Source organism: Macadamia integrifolia, unplaced genomic scaffold (assembly GCF_013358625.1).
Source record: "Macadamia integrifolia cultivar HAES 741 unplaced genomic scaffold, SCU_Mint_v3 scaffold746, whole genome shotgun sequence".
Lineage (NCBI taxonomy): Eukaryota > Viridiplantae > Streptophyta > Magnoliopsida > Proteales > Proteaceae > Macadamia > Macadamia integrifolia.
In genome coordinates, this window is record NW_024870530.1 from 18,709 (window position 1) to 44,788 (window position 26,080).

General features: G+C 39.4%; 1 protein-coding gene across 1 annotated transcript in view; it reads right to left on the reverse strand.

Moving 5' to 3' along the window:
• Positions 1-7,581: 7,581 nt before the first annotated feature.
• LOC122069874 (NADH dehydrogenase [ubiquinone] 1 alpha subcomplex assembly factor 3-like) overlaps positions 7,582-26,080 on the reverse strand; it is a 38,124-nt gene continuing 19,625 nt past the window's right edge. Inside the window, 2 exon segments of the mRNA XM_042633957.1 lie at positions 7,582-8,096; positions 8,759-8,859. Coding sequence (XP_042489891.1) covers positions 8,010-8,096; positions 8,759-8,859 — 188 coding nt within the window. The 3' untranslated portion in view covers positions 7,582-8,009.

Below are 26,080 nucleotides of genomic sequence, written 5' to 3' on the forward strand. Positions count from 1 at the left end.
TTTGGGGTGGTGGGGTGGTGGGGGGACTAGGGAGGGTGTCAGAGGGGTGATTAATTATTGAAGATGGAAAGTGGGATTGAACATGTATTAAGTTACTTGGTAATTGAAATTAAAACCCTCTCCCTTTGGGATTTATATTTGCTATGATGTTTCAATTCAAGGATTTTTATGAAAGTAATTAATTGACAGTGGAATTTCATCTCCCAATTCCAGTTCCCACGCTTTATACACTATATTTAAATGCACCCAACCCTTTTCCTTGGTAGTGATTATCTGTCGTTGTTTTTTCAAAGACTGGAGTTTGATTTGACTGAAGTAATTTCTTGCATTCTATCTTGTTATTATTGTGATTTGTGAAGCTTTTCTAAATATTAAAATCAAGATGATAATCTGATTTATGGAGCCTTACCAGTTACCCCCAAATTTCTTCACATGGATAGAAGGAACCTGGCTTTTATGCCTGTGATATCTATAAAGTTTACATCATTCTAAGAATCTACTTCCAGACATTTAGGTATACTGTAAACTTACTAGAATGCATATATTACCTGTGATACAAATGGCTTGTGAGGTATGAACATCAGCCATTAAGAGTCTCATCCTGTCTAGACTTTAGAATCCTAAAATTTGTGTGTCACATATTTAAAAGCAAGCACCATGATTGCGACTGACTTTGGGCTGCTTAAGTATTAGATAATAATGCCTACATGAAACCCCTGTCGACTTGCTGCGCAGGAGCATCCCAACATAAAATTCCTTCCAATTGTTCACACAGGACAGACATCAAGGGAGACTATTAGGGTTTCAGCTCTGTTCAATGTCATAATTGATACGAGGCCTAAGCTATGCATATTGTTTATTATTGTTTATAATAGGAGGTTATAGGATCCATGTAAAAGTTTTGGAAGCAAACACTGGCAGAGGGTTTCATTACATCATTTGTGATTATCTCTCTTAAAGATTTTCAGTGCCATGCTTCATTTGGGTGTGTCGGACCAGATTTTTTGGACCATGAACAGCTGACTGAAATACCAGACCGACTAGAACTCTGGTCCATTTTAGAAACCTTGGTTTTAACTTTTAAGTATTAATCGGACAGAAGGGACAGCACTGATCCATTTGATACTGTTGGTATTATCACTAAACTCTCAAAAAAAATAAAAAGATAAAAGAGCCATATCAAGCCAGATCAGTTAGGTGACTCGGGTCAGAATGGGACACTGGTGAGAAGGTTTTAAATCACTTGGACTGTTGAGCAACCGTGCTGCTCTTAATAGCTAGCATTCCATCAGTCTGAATGAATGTGTGTGTGTGTGAGTGATATTTAGATCCAACCTGTATTATAAGTCTGATTAAGATGTAGTGATCCATTTAGGTTTTGAAAGAAAATTAACAGATAAGAAAGGTGAGGAACAGAATTGGCTTGGGAGCTGCCATGAAATGAATCTTTGGCTAAGTTTGGTCTCTACAAAATGTAGAAAATGATTAAAATTTTCTGGGAAATTTTGGATCAGCCCACGATATTGGGAGGCATTCTCTCCAGTCCCCCCTCATTTAGTAAGTACACACACACACACACAGAATATGGCATTCTCATTCTATCTTACAGATGCATTTTAGACACTGAAAATGCATTTCTAAGATCACATACCAAACACCACCTTGATGTCTACTACAATTTTTATTCGAAAGGCTATCATCATTTGTTCTCTTGGCTAACCTATGTATAAGTTCCACCTGCTTCCTGCTCGCTTTTAGATTGCATTCATCCAAGATCTTGACCTATGAGTAAATATCAAATAACACAATAAATTAAGTCCAATCCCAACCAAAGTAATTATCAGTTTAAAGCGTTCACTGAATTTAAGGATCGTATGCCAACCAAGAAGGGGTGAATTGGGTGTTTCGAGAACTATGCAGTCTATACTTACGGTGTCGACAGCAGGCAAGCAATATTGATGTCAATTAAAAAAAAAAGATGTATTTGGTGCACGAGGCTCCCGCATGTGCAAGGTCTGAGGGGGTAAGAACTATGCAACCTCACCCTGAGAATGTCGAGAGGTAGTTTTTGACCGTTTGACCACCAGGTCATCACATTCGCACCTTATTGTTGGACTAAGCGAGCTTCTTATGCTAATGCCAATACTCTGCATTAAAACCATGCTCTCTCTCTCTCCCCCCCCATTGAAATTTTAATCAAGAAAAATAATTTTATTGGGTTAAATTCATGGTTTTAAGTATCGGTGCGTATCGTGCCGTATCGGTCGATACATATCCGTATCGGTATGTATCGTGCTACGGGGAATTTTGGGCCTCTTTTTGTGTATCGGCGTATCGTACGTATCGTATCGTGCCGTACCGTATCGGTATTGATACGTACGATACGAACTTTTGAAAATCTAAAAATTCCCGAGAGTATCGGTACATATCGAAGGTATCATGCAGTATCGAGCCTTATCGTACCGTATCGACACGATACGGCTATTTAAGTGTGAATTTTTTGTTGTTTGAAACAAACACTTCACATTCTCACCAACAGTTTTCTATATTTTGCTTCTTTCTTCCCCTTTGATTCACACACCTTTTTGGAGACTCAAATGGTAGATTGAAAGAAACATTGTGGAAGTGAATGGTTCAAAGAAGGAGAGAAACATAGTCCAAGAAGAACCTTGAAGGCTTGAACTTGAAAGTTGAAACATTTGAATAGTAAGTTCTTGAATCTCTACTCACTTTTTTCAACTTTAACCTTAGATTTTCAAGTTTTTTTTATAAATCTAAGGTTCATCATACTTAGAATCACATTTTGTGCATCATTATTACATGAAATCATTGGATTTATAATGATTTACAAACTTTTTTCAAGAGAAAATGAGGGTTTCAATTTTTTTCGAATTTCTTAGATCTACTCATGCTCAATGGTTAAAAATGTTTAGATTTTTTATATGTTATGTAAAAGCAAGTGTTCTACAACTTCCATGGAAATTTTTGATTTTTCTCAAAAAAAAATATATTTTTTAATTTTTTTATTTCGAAATTAATTTTTTAAAAAAATCTCCAAATTTTTTTTTTTTTAGAAAATTTAGTTCATTCAACTCTTAAAAATAATGTCATAACATATAATTACTAAATACATGATTTCAAATGAAACCCACATTTTTTCCCCCAAAAAGTGAGGGCTTCAATTTTTTTTTTTTTATTTCTTAGATCTACTCAAAATATTGGTCCACACTTTGTTGATTTTTTATATGTTCTTTAAAAACATTTAATCTACACTTCTATAAAAAAATTATTTTTTCTACAATGAAGGGAGACCCGCTACAATATTTCGACTGGGTAAATATTGTGCCTATATTCGACAAGTGCAGAATATCATCGTAGTTGCTCCTATTGAAGAAGAAGGTCCTAGCCAAGGATTTGAACCACCACGACACTCTTCATGCACTCATCACATGACAATGGCATGAGGAAAGAAAACTGTAAAAAACTAAAACCTCATCAATTTTGAACATTTCAACTCATATATTTGTCTATCAATCGAGACCCTCTACTCAGGATTAAAGTATCGGTATCAATCGTCGTATCGATCGGTCAAAATTAAGATACATATCGGAGGGTATCGTATCGTATCGGAGATACGCTAAGATACGCTAAAGATACGCACATAAATGGACATGAAACACTTTTTTATACACATTTGCATAAAAAAATAGTTAAAAAAAGTTATATATAACATGTATTATGCATAAACAGTAAATTGAGAGTATCGCACTAAGAATCCAAGGTTTGTAATTGTCCCATAAATGTAAAATCCTTGTTCCCAATCTTGATTTCCACTTTAGTTAGAGAGAAAAATGGTTAGCAGCAACTTTGGAACAAAAACACCTCAAAAAATTATGTTTTTCTAAAAAATAACCCATTTTGGCCATTTTATGACCGTATCGGTACGTATCGGTGTGTATCGGTCGATACATACCGATACACACCGATACGTATCGATACATACCGATACGTACCGACACGTACCGATACATACCGAAACGTACATTTCACTTCAATTTTGATTTTTTCATAGAGTATCGGTACGTATCGGTGAGTATCGATGCGTATCGGTGGTGTATCGGTGAGTATCGGTGCGTATCGTAGGATACGTATCGATACATAAGGGTTTTAAAATTTTCATGATACGTATCGGTATGTATCGTGCCGATGCCTACCGATACGGATACGTATCGGCCGATACGGCACGATACGCACCGATACTTAAAACCATGCCTTTACTTAAGTATTTATGCATTCTACATGTTATATATAGCTTTTTTTAACTGTTTTTTTTTTTATATAAAAGTGTATAAAAATGTGTTCCCTATCCATTTATATGCGTATCTTTAGCGTATCTTAGCGTATCTCCGATACGATACGATACCCTCTGATACGTATCTTAATTTTGACCGACCGATACGACGATCGATACCGATACTTTAATCCTTGGTTAAATTACAACTTCTTGACTCCACATAATCGATACCCAGAATTGAATCCTCTACATAGTGGCAGAAGGTTCTACTTTTGAATTTTTTAAACCTTCTAGAAGGATCCGTCATGGATACCCCTTCAACCCATTTCTCTTCATTGTTGCTATGAAAGCACTATCAAGACTGTTATATATCTACAGGACCTTAACTTGTTTAGAGGTATTAAGGTTGCTAGCCATGCACCTGCACCTCTTTTATGCAGATGATACCTTTATCTTTTGTTGAGTAACCACAGAGGATATTTCAACTATTAAATGCATTCTCGATTTTTTTGACATTTTTTGCTTGACCATCAATTGTGGTAAGAGTGGATTAACCTTCAGTTCTAATGTGAATGCATATTATAGGGCATCCCTTCGCAAGATTCTTGGGATGAATGAGATGAAACCTAACTCAACCTATCTTGGCACCAATTTCATCTCAGATCTAGAACTACTGGCTTTAGCCATATTGTCAAGAGAGTTGATAAGAAATTAGCTCTATGGAAGTCTCACCTATCATCTTTTGCAGGTCGAACAATGCTAGTCGAGTCTACTCTGTCATCCATCCTCTCTTATCTAATGTCTTGCTTTGCATTTTCTAAAGTTACGTGCAGGAAATTAAATTCGATTTACTACATCTCTTTGGGTGGCATAAGATCTGTTCCCCAAATCAAATTGAAGTTTAGGGCTACGAGATTCTGGAACTCAAAATAAAACTTTATCATTGAAACTTGGTTGGCACCTCATCTCCACTGGAGGTATAACGATTGCTATACATGCACCTGCACCTCTTTTTTGCCGATGATACTTTCATCTTTTGTAGAGAAACCACAAAGGATATTTCAACTGTTAAATGCATTCTCCATTTTTTATGACATTTCTGGCTTGACCATCAATTGTGACAAGAGTGGATTAACCTTCAGTTCTAATGTGAATGCAAATTGTAGGGCATCCCTTTGCAAGATTCTTGGGATGAATGAGTTGAAACCTAACTCAACCTATCTTGGCACCAATTTCATCCCAGATCTAGAGAATTGATAAGAAATTAGCTCTATGGAAGTCTCACCTATTATCTTTTGCATGTCGAACAATGCTAGTCCAGTCTGCTCTATCATCCATCCTCTCTTATCTAATGTCCTGCTTTGCATTTTCTAAAGTTACGTGCAGGAATTAAATTCAATTTACTTGCATTTTTGGAATGGAGATAAGGATTAATAAGAAAAAGTTACTTCTCTTTGGGTGGCATAAGATCTATTCCCTAAATAGTTTAGGGCTACGAGATTCTGGAACTCAAAATAAAACTCTATTATTGAAACTTGGTTGGCACCTCATCTCCACTGACCAATCATTGTGGGCTCAAATTCAAAGGACTAAATACTTTCTAAACTGGTCAGTTTTTGTCCAAAAACTATGAAAAGAAGAGGATTGATTATTTGGAACAACATTGTAAGTATTCTTCTAACCTCTTAAAAAAATGATTTATTTAAGCATTCAGAATAGAACATCAACAAAATTCTGGATTGATCCTTAGATCCCATCCATTCTTAATTTTTCCTTGCCTAATCACTCTGTCTCTTGTAACATATCCTCCACCTTACAATGTGTTAGTGATTTCTTTATGGGGAATACTGGAATGCCAGTCTCTCATCCTCAATCCTCCCCTTACCCTTGACAAATAAAAATCTGGAAGCCCCTATTTCCTTGGAGAATGACATGTAGTTGTGTCACCTCTCAAAAAGGGGGTTCTTACCACTAAATTTGTTGTGAATATTTTAAAATATGATTCGACTATCAAATCTAATGGAATCTCAAACAGGTATATTTTCTTTTCTCTGTGCTCTCATTGGTGGCGATACTTTTGGAACTCAAATTACAATTAAAATTTAAGTACATTTTTTATTGATTAGCATATTGAGGGATTCTTACCAAAAACATTTTGGGAAAATGGATAAATGTTGACCCAACTTGTAGTTTGTGCCATAACCAGCATGAATCTATCTGGCATACCTTCCTTTGATACGAATTCATCAAGAGGCTTTGGGTGGCAGGTCCATCGGAACTCAGAACAGAACATTTATATTTCTCCATTAACTCCCTTTTTTTTTTTAAATTCTGACACTATACGCACTATTGATTTTGATAATTTCTTTATTACCTTTATCAGACATTGTTATTACATATGGACACACAGGAACCAGGTCACATTTGCATAGGGTAAACCCAATCCATACTGCCTTACATCGGGTGAAGTATTGGTTATCCCAACACCCCCCCCCTTGCCCATCCCACTTAATAACAGATGACTTCTACATACTCTATACCCTTAAGCACACCAAAAATTTTTAATTTTAAACTACATAGTTAATATGTAAATGTGTTACTAGTCCCATTAATAATATATCAAGATGTGCCACTAGTATTATCACTTGAGGAAAATGTGTCTTTCTTTATGCCGATTATAGGGAAAAATATTAAAATCACAACTAAAAGCCTTCTCTATGGGATGAAGCAAGCCAATGTTGATCGATAGGAGGTGAAAGAGATCCGGAACGATGTAGAAGAATTGAGTACCAAATCATGGCCTTGGAGCACCATTCCTCTTTTCTTGGATGTTTATAACTTTTTATTTATTCCAATTTTTTGTCTAAAGCCTACAAGTGAATTGGTACTTTTGTTACGCAAGTTTAGCCACCATGACTATAAACAAACGCTACATGAGAACTCTAGCCAGAACATTGGTATCTTAAGTATTTTCAATTAATGAATTTTTTCTTTTCCATTAAAAAAGAAAAGTAAAATAAGAAAAAAAGGGTTCGACTGAGATGGGCAGGGCTGGGCTAAGTTTTGAAAACCCAAGCCCAGTTCAGAGTTCCTAGGGCTCAGCAAGTGCATATGAGAGCTTTGGAATGCCAAGCTCCGGCCATCATTTTAGACTCATATCTAGCGGTTCCAATCAACCTCTGAAGCACAAATAGATACGGTTTCACAAATTCATATTCACTGACATTACCAAAAAATAAAATCATTCAAAATAGCAAAACTAGTAGCATCAACAAGCTAAAAATCGGTGATTAGCAATTTCAATTCCACTATATTTGCAGCAAAAATTCATCCATCGCACATCCATAAAACTCAAATCATTGTTAGTTCAAATCTTTGCAGGGAAAATTCCAGTTGTTCTCAGATGATTTCAATGAAAGTTAGGGTCCCAAAACCCTAGAATTGCATAAGCAATTGATGATGCGAATAGTGTGGCCATTCACTTTCCGTCACCATATATTATTCTGAAAAAGAACTAATAAACAAACCTATGCATGAACCCAGAGACTTCACACAAAATTTGGTTGCTATTTTACTCAACTGGGAGGCTTTGATGTTCCCCAATCCTTTCATGGCTTCCCTAAAAAGGGAACTGAGATGCAGTTAGTTATTAAGTCCACCAAAAGAAGATAGAATAACAAAACCAACTGCTTACAGATCGAGTCCTTGAGGGGTCTCATGAAGAAACTCCAAATGGTAGAAGGGCAGCAGCCACAACCCTCCCCTCTTCATTCAAAATATTGTAGGTTGATGCAGCATTCCTCTGTAAACAAGCAAAATTAGACCAAATAAAAGACTAGCAGTATCCGTCGTCAGTAAGGAAGTGAACTGTGTGTACAAGGAAAAAGAAACCATCTAGCTAGGGAGCCCCAGGGGGAGGGGGAATAAACCATACACCAGAGGTTGTTTGCTGAGACCATCAGAAACTTGATTAGGAGTAAGCCGGTGCTTCTTGATATGCCCACACCTTTTTAAATAGTGTTACAAATACATGGCTGACAATAATCCAGGAATTTACTTAGTACTAATACCCTTTTCTTGGGAGATAATAGTATTGATAGTTCAGCCTGCAAATCATATATCTGCAATTTTATATAGACTTCCTTTCTGACACCTTAAAACAAAGCCCATGAAGGCTGATTTTGACCAAACTTATGCTAAAAAGCCTAAAATCATGTTCTCAGCTGAGAGAAGTATGAGATTCCATACCAAACATCCATCACTAACTCAGGAAAAACTAAATATATGACTGAGGAAGAGAAAAACAGAGGAGATAGTTTCTCCTTTCTCATATCACCAATATTTCTGTAAACATTTTTGTTTCAACCAAACCATTGTCATGTCAATGATAACTAGAGGAAAGAAACGGATTGAGAAAATGGGGGCGCAGTTAAGAAAATCATTACGGAAGAAAATAATGATTACCGAATCAACTGATTCCAATTTCATGCCAGTAGACTTAATAAAGCGTCGAAGTTCAGGATCCACCGGTTGAATGTGCCTTCCAGTGCCAAGAATCAAAATTTCTGGAAACAATCAGAACATATAAACTACTGGAGAAAGAAATAAATAGATAAAATGCAATTCAGTAGCTATGGGTGTTTATTTAAAACAAAAACCGACTGCCCTGAAAATGAGGGAACTTTCCACAAAATAAGTAGACCTTCAACAAGGGTAGATGAGGTAGATGAGGAAAAAAATATGATGTAGACAAGTTCCTAGGCATGTTCCAAGGCAAGCAGTGCATGCCTAGGAACCAAAGCAACCAGGTCCACGCCACTTAACTTACGCCATGGTTCACTAAACTGGGTTATGGACCAGGCCGGCCCATTGGACTGGGTGTTTTCTGGTTCACCAAAAACCAGAATCATGGCAGTCTTTTAAGTTGTTTCTATTTGTAATCTTAGGCTAAAAAGTAGTTTCTATTTTGTGATCTTGGAATATATTTTTTTTTTCTAGCTAAGATAATTTCTTTTGTTTAATAACTTTCTGTAGTCATTTTTTCCTTGTGACGGGATTCCTTCTTTATTTCTTTCCTTCTTATGTCTAGGCCATAGCCTATTATATGTGTAAGGGACCTTAGAGCTCTCCCCACGATTTTGAAGTTGATAATGAAATTGGTTTTATGCCATAGACTGTAAAGCAGTGGAATTAAGTGAGATACCTAGGCTAGTAAGAGACTGACCAAGGCCATAGGAGAGAGGCCTTGGTCATATCTCCCCCCCACCCTTCTTTCTTCTTCCTCTTCTTCTCCTCCATCTTCTCACTGTAGTTTCTATTTTATTTTCTCAGGAACTGACTGTTTTGTGCGGTACCAAGGCTACTGTGAGGGTGATTACTTTACTGTTCATGCTCCTTAAATAGCCTGTCGAATACTAAAGATTGGAAGGCAATCCTTTACCCTGCAGCCCCTTCTGTTCTACTTAATTTCTCATGGAAACTTTCATGCTGGGTTCCTTACATCGTGTATCTTTTGGTATGTTATCCCCCAGTCCTAGGATTCCTCAACTGTAATTTCTTGTTCATCCTAAGGTACTGAGTTTCTATTTCTGAACTCTTAGGCTGTGTTTCGTATGCATTCCTATTCTGATAATGGACATTCCGATTCTCAAAGCATATAATGCATTCCCAATGGAGAATGGAAACACTGTTTGGATACATTTTTGTTAAAATGCTTTTTTTTTTCTCATAATACTTGGCATTTCATTGAACACCTCGTTGGTATAAATATGGTTATAATTTTTTGATTCAACCGACTCCTCATGCTCCCTCTTTAAGCACAGCAGCGATGAAATCAAACACCTCATTCCTCTCATTAAATCCCAACATGATTAGAATCTGGAAGGGATTTTGAACATTTTGAGAGGCAGCACGAGGAGAAGCACATTATGCATTGATCTTCATTATATGAGTTCGGATTATTTCTCAAGGCACATATTTTACATTTGTTTTCTTCTGTTTGTCATCAACGGCTTGTAAATTAAGGACTCGAAAAGCTTGCAAATACAATCAATAAACGAAAATAAGCAATTTTGTTCTAACAAATGAAAGAGACAGAGAGCTCCCAGAATTTTCAAGCAAGCAATAGATAAAAAGCAAGAAGGTAAGGGACGCACACCAATGCAGAGGTCTACTGATGCAATAATCAACTCTCGGTAGCTGCTCCTTCACCGGATGCTGCTAAAACTCATCGCACCTAGGCACCCCACCGCCGCTTCACCACCACCAACCTTCTCTATGTGTGCAGGTGTTTGTATCTCTCATGTAAGAAAAAGGGAATGAAGAAGGATCAGGGGTAGCAAGAGAAGCAACAAGATTCAAAACAAGGGAAAAAAGGATAGTCAGTCGACATTGTAAGTGATGAGTAGAGCCAACGACCTGCTAGAGAAATGTTGGAGGAACACAATTTTCCCAAAAACGAATCAAGCAGAGAGAATGAATTACCACAAGTTTCAGAAAGAGAATTGAGAGAGACAACAAGAATGGAAGCTTAACCCGATTCCCTCTGTCTCACATTTTCTTTCAAATTGAAGAATTGTAGCAAATCATATGGGCTTCAGATTGAGAAAATGGCAGAGATCTAGGGTTCGCATATCGAAGGAATTTGAAGGCTCAATTGATTTTGATGCGAGCTTCAATTTTTTCTGTAGAAGGTTATAACTTTTTGAGTTGCAAATGCATGGGTTCGAAGGCAACCAGTTGGGAGAGTAGCCGAAGTCGAAGAGTTGGGACTAGAACGAAGGAAACCGAGAACGTGGAATGGGGTTTTTTCCCATTCCAGAACACCCTCTGTTCTTGGTCTCATTCCAGGAATCTAGAATTAGAATGTATACCAAACAATATTTTTGTCATCCTACAATCCATTCTCAACTCAGAACGCGTTCCCAGAATGCATACCAAACACAGCCTTAGTTTCTAATTTTGAACTTCTATCATATCTCGTGATCTAGCCATTAGATGTGGCTGAAACTTAGGAGTGTCTAAGACCCCTATCTTCCACTGAATTGTTATCCCCATCAGAGTGAGTTAGTTGTTATTTTGGTTTATTGACTTTTTCCCGAGTCTTGAAGGCCATCATTCTGTTCTACTGACAGTAGTGAGTTATCCTGCTGTGTTGTTTCCTATTCCTAGTGTCACAGTACTGTGATCAGATCTGTGAGAATGTACCAATGTTTTACTTGGAATATCATAAATGTATGACAACAAAGTGTTGGTTGGTGGCACCAAGAATCAGGGTTTCTTTGGTTTCAAAGGCAAGCCTTAAGTGCTGAACCCAATCAACATACTAACTGAGAAGAGCTGAGTTACTTGTTCTGGTGGTGCCATAATGGCAAACAGAGTGTCCTGGGAGAACTCATCATCTAGAGAGTAGACGGATTCAATGTCTTCATCATGACAAACTTCATTTGGCTCCTAGAACTGGGACAGCATATGAATCAATTTCTCTCGCTTCTTTTGATTTGGGAAATTTTTTGCAAAATGTCCTTTCTTCCCACATACATAACAACGATCACTGTTCTTTCCACGAACCTTCTTCTTGCGAAGATATTTTCATCGCCTATTTTTGTGAGAAGGTTGCCTTCCTATCCTGTAGAATTTTTTAGAAGACCGGAATGTTCTGTGGTGATTTTTCTTCTTTGTCGAGCATTCACAAGTATGTGGATCTTTGCATTTGATCTTCAAATAGGATTTGTCACAAGAATCCTTTAACCTGGAGGAGAGCTTATCCCATTCCTTGCGAAACTGCTTCTAATTGCAAAATTTTCCAAGGGGAGTAAGAGCCTTTTGGTATAATTCTCTAAGTGACAGTCGGTCAATGGTATGGCCTTGTTGTTCACAGAGTTTCGTTGCTTCATCACCAAGTGGTTCTGGAAGAGAACTGAGAAAGATCCTTTTAAGAGTTGCATCATCAGGTCCACCAATATGATAAAATCTGGAGGACATACGATCATAATGTTTGTCAAGATCTTTCTTCTGGAATGAACAACAATGCATTTGGAGAAATTCTTCTTTGGCTTTGTCTGTCAAGTTCTGAGGAGGGCCAAGGAATTCACTGTGAAGAATAACAATGAATACTTCAACTGTGGGAACTTGGACCAGCTGAAGTTGTCAGTAACTGCCAAGAGAGAGAAACCATTCTCTTAGTCTTCCTTGTGTTCGAGCTAAGAACTTGGAAATGACTAAATTTGGCATAGCACCTTCAACTAGGAGTTCAGAGGTTAGCCATGCATGAAATTCTGAAACTCTATCAGGCCACTTAGTGACAGAAATGTCATCAAAAGTGAAAAAATGCTTGGGGTCCTGATTATGATAAGAACTTGGACCCGGTGGTTGGCGGGTAGGACCAGTAGCTTCGCCTTCTCCTTCTTCTTGATCTTCATCTAAATCATTTACTATGGCATCTACTGTAGTCTGCTGCTTAGAAACCATCATTGAATCATGTGGTTCATTCAAAAAAGCAAGCCCATAATCTTCATCATCAGAAGCATTAGGGGATGAGAGTTGTAAAACTTGTTGGGGGGAGGCTAAGGTTTTTAGGAAGGAGGAAAGGAGATTTGGATTCTCAATGAGTCCACAAGTTGGAGCTGGTTGGGTTGACGGAGGTGGAGGTGGAACATAGGGGATTAAAGGAGGTGGTCCAGAAGAGGGAGTAGGTGCATAAGGTGGAATTGAAAAAGAGAAAGAAGGGGGCTTAGACAGTTGAGTTTGGACATTAAGTAGGTTTAGGCTTTGGCTTTGGTTTTAAGGCATGTCGAAGTTGTCTTTGTTGATCTTGAACAACCTTCAACATATCTATTGGGAAAGTATTATGGGGAATGGTTGTAGGTAGAGGGTTCAGGCTAGAGCTACCAGTACTCATATGAGCATCATAAAAATTCTCATATGGTTTGGATGGAGGGACAAATGGTGTAGCAGTGAAGGATTGGGTAGTCTGGGGATGGAAACATTGATGCTTGGGGGAAAGCTTGTGATGTTGTTGCTTCAAAGGCTCTGAGCTGTGATTCCAGAAATTTCTTTTCCTTTTCTTTTTTTGCCAAAAGATGGTAAACCTGGTTGTAGTCTGAAACAGTAGTAACAATGCCCAGTAATTGTTGATGCACTTCTTCTATCTTCAATCTTCAATCTTAATTCATTGATCATCCACGAGTCTGTGGTAACAGATTGTTGGAGGGTGCCTTGGGATTGTTGCATCTATTGTTGGTTCTAAGCAATCTGCTGGAGATACTGATTTTGGACCAAAGCATTCTCGGCTTGCCAATTTAAGGCAGCTTCTGTTGGAGAAAGAGGAGAGAACTGTCCATTTGGCTGAATTATTCTGGAGTGAATCTTCCATTGATGTTGCCTATGTTCAGCATCCTCAAAATCCATAGTTGATGGAAAATCCTTTTAAGCTGTAGAGGAATTGGATGCAGAGGCTGAAGGAGGTGTAGAGGCCCGTGGCTGAATCATCTGGCAGGGTAGAGGTTCAGATAATTGGGAGGATGGGTTACCATATTCAACCAAATATTGGTATTTGCCACCACCTTCACCAAGAGGGCCAACATAAGGATCCCCTCTTTCATAACGCTCTTTGAGGCGTTGTTGATAACCTTTCTTTTTACGTCTCCTGGATTTTCTATACTGATCATCATCTTCACTTTCTTCTGATGAACAGGAAGGACAATTACAAACATTAAACCATTTATGGCCAGTTGAGTCCTGGAACTCGTAAATGGGATCTCCTGTTTTTGTATAAGCAGCTATAGGGACTGAAAGCAGTTCAGTAGCGTTCTGTTGTTGTGGAAGGACAGGCAAAAGAGCTGATACATGAGGAGGAAAACGGATTTCAATTTGTCCATCAGGCCTTCTTGAGAAAATAGGATCTGTAGACACCAAAGGTTGGGTCTGGGACTGGTTTCGAGCTACTACTCTTTGCTCATAGGTAGATAGCCAAGCTTCAGGTAATAATCGAACCAAATCAGGTCAAGAGATTTGTCTGGGGAATTATGTAACATTTGGTTCTTACTGGGAATCCACATTGATAAACAGAGCATCCGATGAGTGACCAATAACAAGGTCAAAAGCATAATTCTGCAGCCTATAAACCATTTGATAATGGAGAGTGGCTGCTTTTGCATCAAGTATTTGGGAAGCACCTGTAATCTGAACCTAAAGCAGCAACGCATCAAGAAGATGCGGATCACAAAGTGGGATATTGTAATTGGGAAAAATAGTAAAGAAGACTGTGCCAACATTCAAGGTTGTCTGGATGTCTATGATGACAGCATGCTCAAATTTTTCAAAAAGGTTGTCCAAAAGATCTAGTCTAGTGACCACTGGAAGACCTTTCCTTCCATGGAAAGTAAGGGCCAATCGGATAGCACCGAAATGGAGGTGAGTGTATCCCTGAGCCATTGTTGTGGCAGGAAGATCGGCAGGAAGTTCAAGAGTAAAGAATTGCTCTTGAGAGGTGGCCAGAAAAATACATTGGTCATAGCGAGATGCTGGGACCAATTCTTTAGCAACAGGGGCCTTTTCGGGTGAAAATATGGCAGTAATCTTTTTCTTGGTTGCAGAAGGATTCTTGGGAAAAACTGTATAAGGGTTGATGATGGGATAATTGGTTGGATGGACTTGCCTGTCTTCAGGTAAATATTGTATTTCATACAAATAATCTACCTTAGAAGCGTTACTAGATCGTAAGGCCAATGGTTCAAAAGAGGAGGAAGAAGTAGACGGCCTAGGAGATGAGAGGACAGGGATTGGTAGTGAAGACATATAAGAAAGGGATCTTCTCCTTGGAGAATATCATGCAACCAATAATATCAGGATGAAGAGTGAAATGCACAAAAAGGTTTCTACCGAGGTGATCTACTTAGTATTCTGCAACAGATAGCCTACTTGCCGAGATAAAAGAAAAAGCACAAACGCCATCTGCTTGATAAAAGCTCAATGAATCTCAAGGATTTTGCTGATTGCTACATCCTACTGGACACGAGAAGGAGTTTCTCGTTGTCTCAGGCAACCTGACCTTGTTACCTACTTGTTCTGATGTGGAGGATCCAACAGAGGTGGCAACCACAGAGCATACTTAACCAAAGTATAAGTAAAGATTTCACAGTAAGGTTGGTTAACAAGATACCTCCCCAGAGAAGAAAGGAGTTTAGGCTCGGAACATAGCTTTGATACCAACTATAACAATAGAGATGATATGAACAACTATAGAGATGATTGAACTATAAAACATATAAAACCACACTATTATAACAAGACAGACTTGAGTACAATCCTGGAGAAGATGAACCTTCGATGATCCAAGATGGAAGGGAGACTGCCCTTAAATAGACCTGCTTCGGACTTTACAACTTCTTAAATCCGCATAGTGAATGGATTATCACTTAAAAAGTAACTACAAAAAACACCACATACATAAAGTAGCATTAAAGCAACCACACACATAAAGTAGCACTAAAGCAACCACATGCTATTCTAAAGAATAGTCTAAGGTGTCGATGACATGATTTGCCAATGACTGAACCATTTGATTCTCCAGAAACTTTTCATACTGTTGCATAACATGTGTAATGGATGGCAGACCAACAAGGGTGGGGATGTCCCATGTAGTTTTGGTGGAGTGCAAAAGTTCTTGTGAAACTGATTGGTCATCAACATTGTTAAAAGCGCACATGGCATGTAGTAACTGGCACCATTGTTCAGGTTCCTCTATCCTGTTGTCACAAGGATCAAGGGCTGTAGTGAAAAGGATCTCAGCCGTAGGATGATACTGGACAAGATTGTAATGACCTTGATGGGGGTAATAAGCTGGCTGATGACTGGGAGGCCTATGGAGGAGGATAGTAACATAGTTGTCATGGTAAGGAGGTTTAGCCATTCAAGATCAGACTTGAAAAGCAACAGAAGGTTGGCTAGGTAATGGGAGAAAAGTCGGTCGGCTCTGCATCTGGTAAGATAGTGTACAAGAATTGGGATGGGAAAACAGACAGCTATCTTGTATACAGATAACAGATGCCAAAAGAAAAATAGAGAATTCCTTTTCAAAGATGAATAAGGAATCAATGGTGAAAACAGTAAGATAGGGGAAGTCAGGATGGCATTTTACCCAGTCATATTAGAGACCATAGTGGTAAACAAGAACTGGTAAAATACTTTTATACTTGTCTTGGCTGTAGGAGATAATGGTTCGGACTAAGATGGATGAAAATAACTCAAGTAGGAAGGCTTGGACAGGGAAAATGGTAGATTGGGAGCTTGAGTGAGAGCTTTCACCAGGGGAGCGACAACAGATTTTGCAATCTATAAACAAGGCCCAGCAAGCAAAGGTGGTTCACAAGGCAAAGCTTGGCAAGAAGACCCAAGTTCAAGCAAGGGGCTGCGCACTAAGAAGAAACTCTTGGCTCTACCATAATGAGAGTTCCTAGAGACCTGCAAAGAGACGGGTTTAATTTTGGCATTAGTTTCAAAAGTTGCACCTGTACTTGATACTAAATTTCCCATACCTAGAAGGAAGTAGCTGCTTTCTGAATTTGCAGATCTAGTGCCCGATGAGCTACCTATGAGGGATATACAATCGACCTAGTGTCAAGGTCATTCTACTGAATCTGCTCACTTATTATTTAAGCCCTACTGAACACGCCGAGCTCAAGAGACTAAGTGGATGAACTATTGAGAATATCTAAGAGAGCATGAGTCCATGTGCCATTCCAGCATTGCTTAATCCCAAGAAAGCCAGATTTGTGGGCATGTGCATTGACAGCAAAGCAATCAATAAGATTACAATCAAGTATAGATTTTTAATTCCTAGACTTGATGATATGTTAGACACGCTAACCAGCGCAACAATTTTCTCTAAAATAGACACGAGTCCACCCAGGTGACGAATGTAAATGGCATTCAAGACTTAGGATGGACTGTACGAGTGGAAGGTCATGCCCTTTGGTCTTACCAATTCCCTTAGTACATTTATAACGGTGATGACTCAGGTGCTCCAGCCTTTTATTGGCATGTTCTTCGTGGTATACTTTGACGACATCTTGATATAGTAAGGCAAAGGATGAACACCTAGAATACTTGAGGCATGTGATGACGGTGGTACGTGTTGAAAAGTTCTTCATCAACCACAAGAAATTCTCCTTCATGTTACGCGCAGTTGTTTTCCTTGGCTTTATTCTGTCGTCCAGAGGGGTAGAAGCTGATATAAAGTATACGTGATTGGCCTATGCCCAGAACCTTGATTGAGGCCTGAAGCTTTCACAGCTTAGCTTCATTTTATTAGTGTATCATCAGGAATTTCAGTGCCATTATGGCACCCATTACTGAATATATGAAGCAAAAAGGAAGGGAAAACTCTAGGCACTGCAAAAGGGTGTGCATTTATTATACAGAAGATAATAGAGGCCCCAGTGCCACACTAACCAGATTTGACCATGTTTTCAAAGTGGCCACCTTACATGTCAGAATTGGTGGCGTTCTAGTGCAAGTGAGAAGTCGAATGATGCAAAGAAGCGGTACTCTACTTATGACTTAGAACCCTACGTGGTGATTCAAATATCAAAGCATTGGAGGCACTATCTCATCGGCAAAGAGTTCATACTATACTTTGACAATGAAGCTCTTAAGCAATTGCATTTCCAAAGGACTATAAGCTATTGCCATGCCAAATGGGTTGCTCACCTCCAAGATTTCATACTCTTTGAAGTACAAAGCCAGAAAAAAGAACCAAGTACCGATGCCTTGAGTCGAAAAGTGCTCACAGTGAATACATTCACAGCCCAAAGCACTAGCCTTGACCACATAAAAGATGAGTACCTTTCTGACACAGACTTTTCTAGTGATAATAAAATTTTACAGCATGGGGATACCAATGCAAAGTATTCTTTACATGATGATTTTCTTTTTTAAGGCCTCACAAGAGCATTCCCAATACTTTCTCTGAGGCAACATGTGATGCAGCTCGGCGAAGGATTAGTGCTATCTTTTGACTTGATTTTTATTTACTTCCTTTATTGGTTAGAGATTAGATTAACCGTCTTTTATTTAGATTTGATTTTTATTTTAGTTGCTAATTATGTTTAGTTTCCATTTTTAATTAGCTTCCAAAATTATGTCATTTTTTTCTTTAAATAGCCCTGTAATGGAGAAGAACTCAGTTTTTAGATTTTGGAAATTGAATGTTTAATTGGCTTAACAGCGGTTGCCGTGACCTCCATCTCCTTCTTCTGTTCTTTTCCTTATCTTCTTCTTCTTCTTTCCTCCTTAATTTTCCCTCTCCTGTTATTAATTTCTCTTGCTGGCTGAATCCCTATTCTGGGCTATAGTTGCTGGTTTGAAGAAAGCTGGCTGTTAGGATTCTGGTCCGGCGATGACATCTGGTTGTGAGAAGTGTTGCTGAACCAAGAAATTCCATTGATCTGATCTGGGCTTTCTAGGGTTGGTTTATCACTCTAGGGCGACCCAAATTCATAAGTCTTGACCTCCAAAAATCCTCGTTTCAGGTGCGATTTCTTACCTGGAATCAGATCTGGTTCTTACTTGCCGCCTGAAGAAGTGCAGAACTTGTTTTACCTCATTGAAGTTTTCTGTTTGAGGTACCTACCTGCCGGAATCAAGAGGCCACAGGGTTGTTAGCCTTCCTTTGAAATTTCAGCCCAAACCGAGCTCTTTTGATGAAGTTCCATTGATCTGAATCCTCCCATCTCTTCCGCCCCTGTTCTGACCTAAGGTAGAAGACAACACAATCGTGAGTTGCCCCTTTTCTGTCTTTTAAGCCTGATTTACCATTATGCCCTTCTTTTGGTCTCTAATTATCTCATATCCCTATTCTTATTTCACTTCCTAGTTTACCCCATCAAATAATCATTAATTCCCTTTAAGTCCTATCTCCCGAATAGCTCATTAACTAATCTGGTTATTTACAATTCTACCACCCCCTTTATTACTTCAGCTTAATTACAATTCTGCCATTTAGTTGAAGCTTTATTTCAATACAATTGTTATTGGGTGTTTCCTTTGTTTTATTGAGTGTTAAGTGGGCCCTAAGCGATCCGATTTCAGTCTATTGGAATCCGGTTCGGCATCAACATGTGTCTGGGAGCTACATGGAGGCAGAATGGGTGGACATTTTGGTAAGCATAAAACCTTATCACAAGTGGCTGATCTTTAGTATTGGTCATGCCTTCGGCTGGATGTGCAACATGTTATCAAAACGATGCCATATATGTCAATTTGCAAAAGGGAGCAAAGCAGAATGGGCTTATATTTACCAATGCCCGTAGCTCCCACATCGTGGCTGCACATAATTTTGGATTTCATGCTTGGTTTACCACCTGACACAAGAGAGACACGACTCCATCTTTGTAGTAGTGGACAGATTTTCCTAAATGGCTCACTTTATACCTTGTCACAAGACCTTTGATGCAACCCATATAGCCACCTTATTCTTCAAAGAGGTGGTGCAACTGCATGGACTGCCGTATTCCATCGTTCAATATCATGATGTCAAGTTCATGTGCTACTTTTGGAAAACCTTGCGGCTGATGACCAATACAAAGCTGAAGTTCATCCACAAACAGACTGTCAAACAGAAGTTGAAAACTGAAGACTTGTCAATCTCTTAAATCATCTTGTTTGCAACCCTGAGAAAACTTGGCCTTCAACCCTTGATATTGCAGAATTTTTTTACAACAGCTCTGTTACCACATCACAGGTCGCACACCCTTCAAAATTGCATTTGGTCTTCAGCCGAGAAGGCCCATTGATTTGGTACCGTTACCTCCTCATGTACGGGTGAGCGTTGTGACTGATGAATTTATTCAGCACGTCAAGTACATACCAATGTCTGTCACCGCATAGCCATTAGCAATGATGCATATAAGGCAACCACTAATAACATCACCGTTTCACTGAGTTCCAACCAGTTGATATAGTCATGGTTCACATTGCATTGGAACGGCTCACAACAGGTACCGGTACTAAATTGCATCCTTGGAAGATGGGTCCATTCAAAGTGCTGAAACGAATTGGACCTAATTACTACATGTTAGAGCTACCACCAAACATGAAAATTAGTAATGTTTTTAATGTTGCTGATCTTACTCTTTATGTGGGCCACCACATGGATAAGGGAGGTAATGAGAATTCTTTGCGGCTTCCCAATTTTTTTTTTTTTCGTCCCTAGTAGCCGTTCTTGATAATAAATTCACGACGACACGGGCGGCGGCTACTATTCTCATCTCGTGAAATGGAAGGGATGTCCTCCACATGATTGCATGTGGATCCATGTTGATGATTTTCGATGCCTCAATCAGAATCTTTATGAGCGCTATATGTCCTTCCTGCATTCATCAAGGTCAAAATGTTTCTAAGCCAAGGGGAGCTGATGTGGAAAGCAGTTGAATTAGGTGAAATACACATAGTTCGAGGTCTTGGCAAGATCTCACTAAAATCTCAATTTTTGGCTTTGGCGAATTGAGACCATGGGCGATACTAGAAATGACATTATCTCGCTCGAAATCTTGGTGTCTTACCAAGATTTTGGTTCTGTTGAATAGTGTGTTATCACACTAGGACTAGGACTTAGTTTACTTCTATTCATGTAAGAACTAGGACTGCTATTTTTGTTATAAATAAAGAACGGGCTGTACCCTCCAAGGTACATGTCCATATTTCCCTATTCCTACATGGTATCAGAGCGGCACTGATCACCGGACCTAGAACCCATCGCCTTCCCTGCCATCCCATCGATCCTTACCTATCTAAACCCATCCCCTGCAACCACCTGCGATTCTAGAACCATCGGCTGCAACCACTTGTGGCTAGAACCCATCGCCTGAACCCATAACTGCAGCAACCTCTCACTGAACCAAAACCCATCGCCTGACCACCTGCGACTCCAGAACCCATTGCCTGCACCGAGACGACCCTTCCTTGCTTGCATTCCCTTAGCACACCATCGCTGCCAAGCCCCACCGCCATCCCTGCGACCATCTACTCCAATCGGCTCCAAACCCTTCGCCTGAACCCTTCACCTGCTACCCCTCCTCTGCAAACCTCCCTACGACACTCCACCTCCTGCAACCTGCCATTGACGTTTGTCATTACCGTGATACCTCGCCGCTGCCTTAAATCCCAGCCATCGTTACCTACCATAGATCCCAGCCATCGCTTCTTCCTCTTCTCCAGTGAAACCAACTGCCCTCGCCACCTGCAAATCCAAGCCACAACCTACACTTATACAACTTAACCAAAACCGACCTAACTAGATCACCCTAGACCAACCGACTCAAACTAGACCACCCTAGACCAACCTGCAACCTAAACCAATCCTAACCCACTCCTAAACCGACCCAATCCTAACCCACTCCTAAACCAGCTATCACTATCCCTAAACCAACCCAAAACCTAAACCAACACATGCAGTAGCCCCAAAAAAAAAAAAAAAAAAAAAAGAAAAAGGGGAATTTTGCCTCTACTCAGTTCTCTCCCTCAGTGGTGAGTGTCCTCCCACTAGGGGTCTTTGTCTTGAGGTTGCTTATGTTTGATTAAGCTCTGGATTGGTCTTCCTCTTTTGTGATTACTTGTTGAATTTGCACCCATGGCGTCAGAAGATTCTGGGATATCAGTACTCAGGAAGTAGGGGGTCGTTCTTCTGGTCATAATTACCCTCTCTTCCCTTCTAGCACCATCAAGTTGGATGGGAGCAACTATCTGATTTGGTCTCAGTCTTACTACCTGTCAATTGCTGGTCGTGGTTATGCCGGATTTCTCATTAGTGATTCAGTACGCCCCAATACTGCAGGTTCTGCTCAGGACAAATGAGACGCTGCCAATTGGATGGTAATGTCCTACCTTATTAATTCTATGTCTTCTTCTATTGCTCGAACATATCTGTTACTTGATTCTGCTGCTAAGATTTGGAAAGCCGCTAAGGCCACTTATTCTCATGTGGGCAAGCGTGCCCAGTGTTTTGAACTGAGGAAGAAGGTTCATCGGGCTACTCAGAAAGAGCTTTCTGTCGCTCAATATTACTCTGATCTGCAGGGTATGTGGAATGAGATTGATTATTATGAGACTTATCAACCTGTTTATGAGGCTGATGTTGTTGGATTTAAGAAGCGTGAGGAGGAGCTCCGCATTTATGATTTCCTGGCAAGTCTCAATGTGGAATATGATCAAATTAGAGCTAATGTGCTTAATCGTGATCCATCACCCACCCTTGAGGAAGCCTATTCGATCATTCAGGCAGAGGAACAACATCGATCTGAGATGTTACAACCTGTTTCTCAGAATCGATCCGCTCTTGTTTCTTCTACTAGTACAGGTTCAGGTTCCCGACCTATTACTTCATCCTCTTCCAACAAACCAGTAGTTAAATGTGACTTTTGTGGCAAGGAGTGTCACACAAGGGAGACTTGTTGGAAGCTTCATGGATGTCCTACTAATTCTCGTGGGCGTAATCAAGGTCATGGGAAGAACACTCAAGCAAATCAGACTGAGCCTACAGTTGATTCTGATAGCTCCACTACTGCCAGTGCCTCCTTCTCTACTGAAGAAATGGCTATGCTTCATCGTATGTTGACTCAGATGGGATCCTCTAATGCTGTTGCTACCTCCTCTCTGCCAACAATCACTGCCTCCCACTCAGCCCACTCAGGTAATATAGTTTGTGGTCCTAGTGCATCTGTAGCCTCCCAGTCCTGGATAATTGACTTAGGGGCTACTGATCACATAACCGGTTTACATACCTTATTTTCTACCTATTGTCCCCCTTTAGGCAATACCATTGTTCGCATTGCTGATGGTTCCCTTTCACCTATTGTTGGGTCGGGTTCTATTCAATGTTCTCCTTCATTATCACTATCCTCTGTGCTACATGTTCCTAAGTTTTCTACTAATTTGTTGTCCATTGGTAGTATCATTAAGGCTTTAAACTGTAAAGTCACTTTCTTTCCTACTCACTATGTATTTCAGGACTTGGTGACGGGGGCAACGATTGGCAATGGTAGAATGAGTGGTAGTCTCTATTACCTAGACACTGGTCCCTCTCAGGCTTTACACACTTCATCTGATTTGGCACTCTCTGAACTTTTGGGATGGCATCGACATTTGGGTATCCCCCATGGGGCACTTTATTTAGATTATTTCCAGCATTAGTTAAACAATGTACTATGGACCAGTTTATTTGTGATGCGTATGTTTTGGCAAAACAAACTCGGAATGTTTATTCTCTTTCTAATAATAGAAATATTGTTTCTTTTGCTTTAATTCATTCTGATGTTTGGGGACCTGCCCGTCGTGTCTCTATTTCCGGCTATCGATGGTTTGTTACTTTTATTGATTGCAATACTTGTTCTACTTGGATTTATTTATTGCATCACAAGAGTGAGGTTTTCAGTGCTTTCGGGAATTTCATTTCATGGTTAAGACCCAGTTTGATGCTAAAATCAAGATACAGCGAACTGACAATGGGAAGGAATATATGGATGGTTCCTTTCAATCTTACTTGGTTGATCATGGGATAATTCATCAGACTAGTTGTGTGGATACTTCGGCACAGAATGGGGAGGCTAAACGCAAGAATCGCCATCTCTTTGAGTTTGTTCGCTCCTTAATGTTTGAGATGCAAGTCCCTGCTCCCTATTGGAGTGAGGCTGTCCTCACTGTTGCCTATCTCATCAATAGGATGCCTTCCCGAGTACTTGTCTTTAAGAGTCCCATGAAGTTGTTATTTAGGTCTCAAACTTTTGTTGTTCCTCCCAAGGTCTTTGGCAATGTTTGTTTTGTTCGTAATCATCAAGTTTCAGGCAAGCTTGATCATCGTGGACCCCGGTGTATTTTTGTAGGCTATTCTCCCACTCAGAAGGGATATCGGTGTTATCATCCACCTTCTCGACAGCTCTTTGTTTCTATGGATGTGTTATTTCGTGAGCTTGAGGCTTACTTTCCACCTCTTCAGGGGGAGTCCTCTATTGGTGAAGAAGTGATTCAGATTCCTACGTTTGATTGCCCTTTACACCTTACCATAGATGATGGTGCTATTCAGAGGGATATTGGAATAAAGATAACTAGTTGAAAGGTTCCCATTGATCCAGAGGTTACTGTTCAGGGGGAGCCATCAATTCAAGAGCAAGAGGCTCCCATTTAGGGGGAGCCACAGATTTAGCAGAAAACACAGGATGGTCCAGTGATAAGGTATTCTCTTGGAAAAAAATGAGAACTGAAACTACCACTGCTACTCCATTGCTTCCTGATCTTAAGTCTTCCCTTCCAAGTATAACCTTGCCCCTCACTTTTGATCAGTCTCTTGATATTCCTATTGCTCGTAGAAAGGTAATAGGACTTGTACTCAGCATCCTATTTCTAACGTGGTGTCATATAATGCTCTCTCTCCCCATCATATATTGCATTTTTGTCTTCCTTGTCCTCTGTTTCTATTACTAAAACCTGGCAGGAGGCAAATATAGAATCTAAGTGGAAGGAGGCGATGAATGAGGAGATGAGAGTGTTTGAGATTTTAAATGTAACCGCAAGCATGCGGATCAGTGTAGCTACGGGTCGAACACAGGGAGAGCAGTCACTTTATTTTTTTATTTCTTTTAATAATGCGAAAGTGAACCGATTAATGGTTGTGATCTAATTCTAATTACCATCCTAAACATATGTATCTAAAATAACGTCCTAACCATTCGTCATCTAAGAATTTAAAGACACAAGCCACGCAATTAAAATTAAATAAATGAATAACTGAAAATAAACAACCCACGTAATTTAAAAAAATAATAATAATAATAAATGAAGGAAAAAAAATGCTGAAATAAAAATAAAGTAAAAGAAAGGGGGGAAAGCTAGAGAGACTCACAAGTAGGTTTCTCTACTTAGCCCGAGGGATGCATCATAATATGAGCTTCCCTACTTGACCAGAGAGTCACTCTTACAAGGGTTACTCTACTTGGCTTTAGGGAAAGGGAGACAATTTAAATTAAAGCAATAAATTGATGGTTCTATGGCTAGGAGGGGCAAAGCCAACACATACATTAGCCATGAACCTTGGGGGAAAGGGATAACAATAATGCAACGACTGAAATTAAAATCATAAATTAAGAAAGAAAGGGTAGTCAGAAGAGGGAATGAGAGGGGGGAGAGAAGACTACTGAGGGAGCCTACTTACATGAACTTCAACCCTTGAACTGAAAACTTGATCGATTTGAGATACTACCAGTACTAAAAACCAGATATAGAATTAACCAAATCTGAAATTTCTAAATCTAGAGAAAACAAATCTGAAGAAAAAAATTGAACTTGAAAGACATGCTTCATAGCTTGTTCTTGTCACCTAGAACTAAGCCTAGAACTAGAACTTGAAAATTACAACTTCAATTACTTAAATAATAAAAATAAAAGACTGAATCAAAAATAAAAGTGCTTGCATTAATTGAATAAAAGAACTTACAAAAGTGTTTAAAGCATAAACCTAGAACCAGAGATAGAGAAAGAGAAAACTAGAGAAAGAGATAGAGCAACAAAAAAAAACCCTAGAAAAAGAATGAATTAGAGAGGAAGAGAGGAACAATTTTTTAGGGTTTTGTGGACTCCCTTTTATAGGGAATAGGAGAGAGAGAAGGACGTCCAAGGGTGGATCCCCTTGGACGATTTTGTGGTGAGGTGGAGGAGAGAAGAGAGAAAACATGTGGAGAGATCTCCCACGATTTTCTTTATCTTTTTTTTTCCCTATTTTTTCTCTTTTTTCTATTT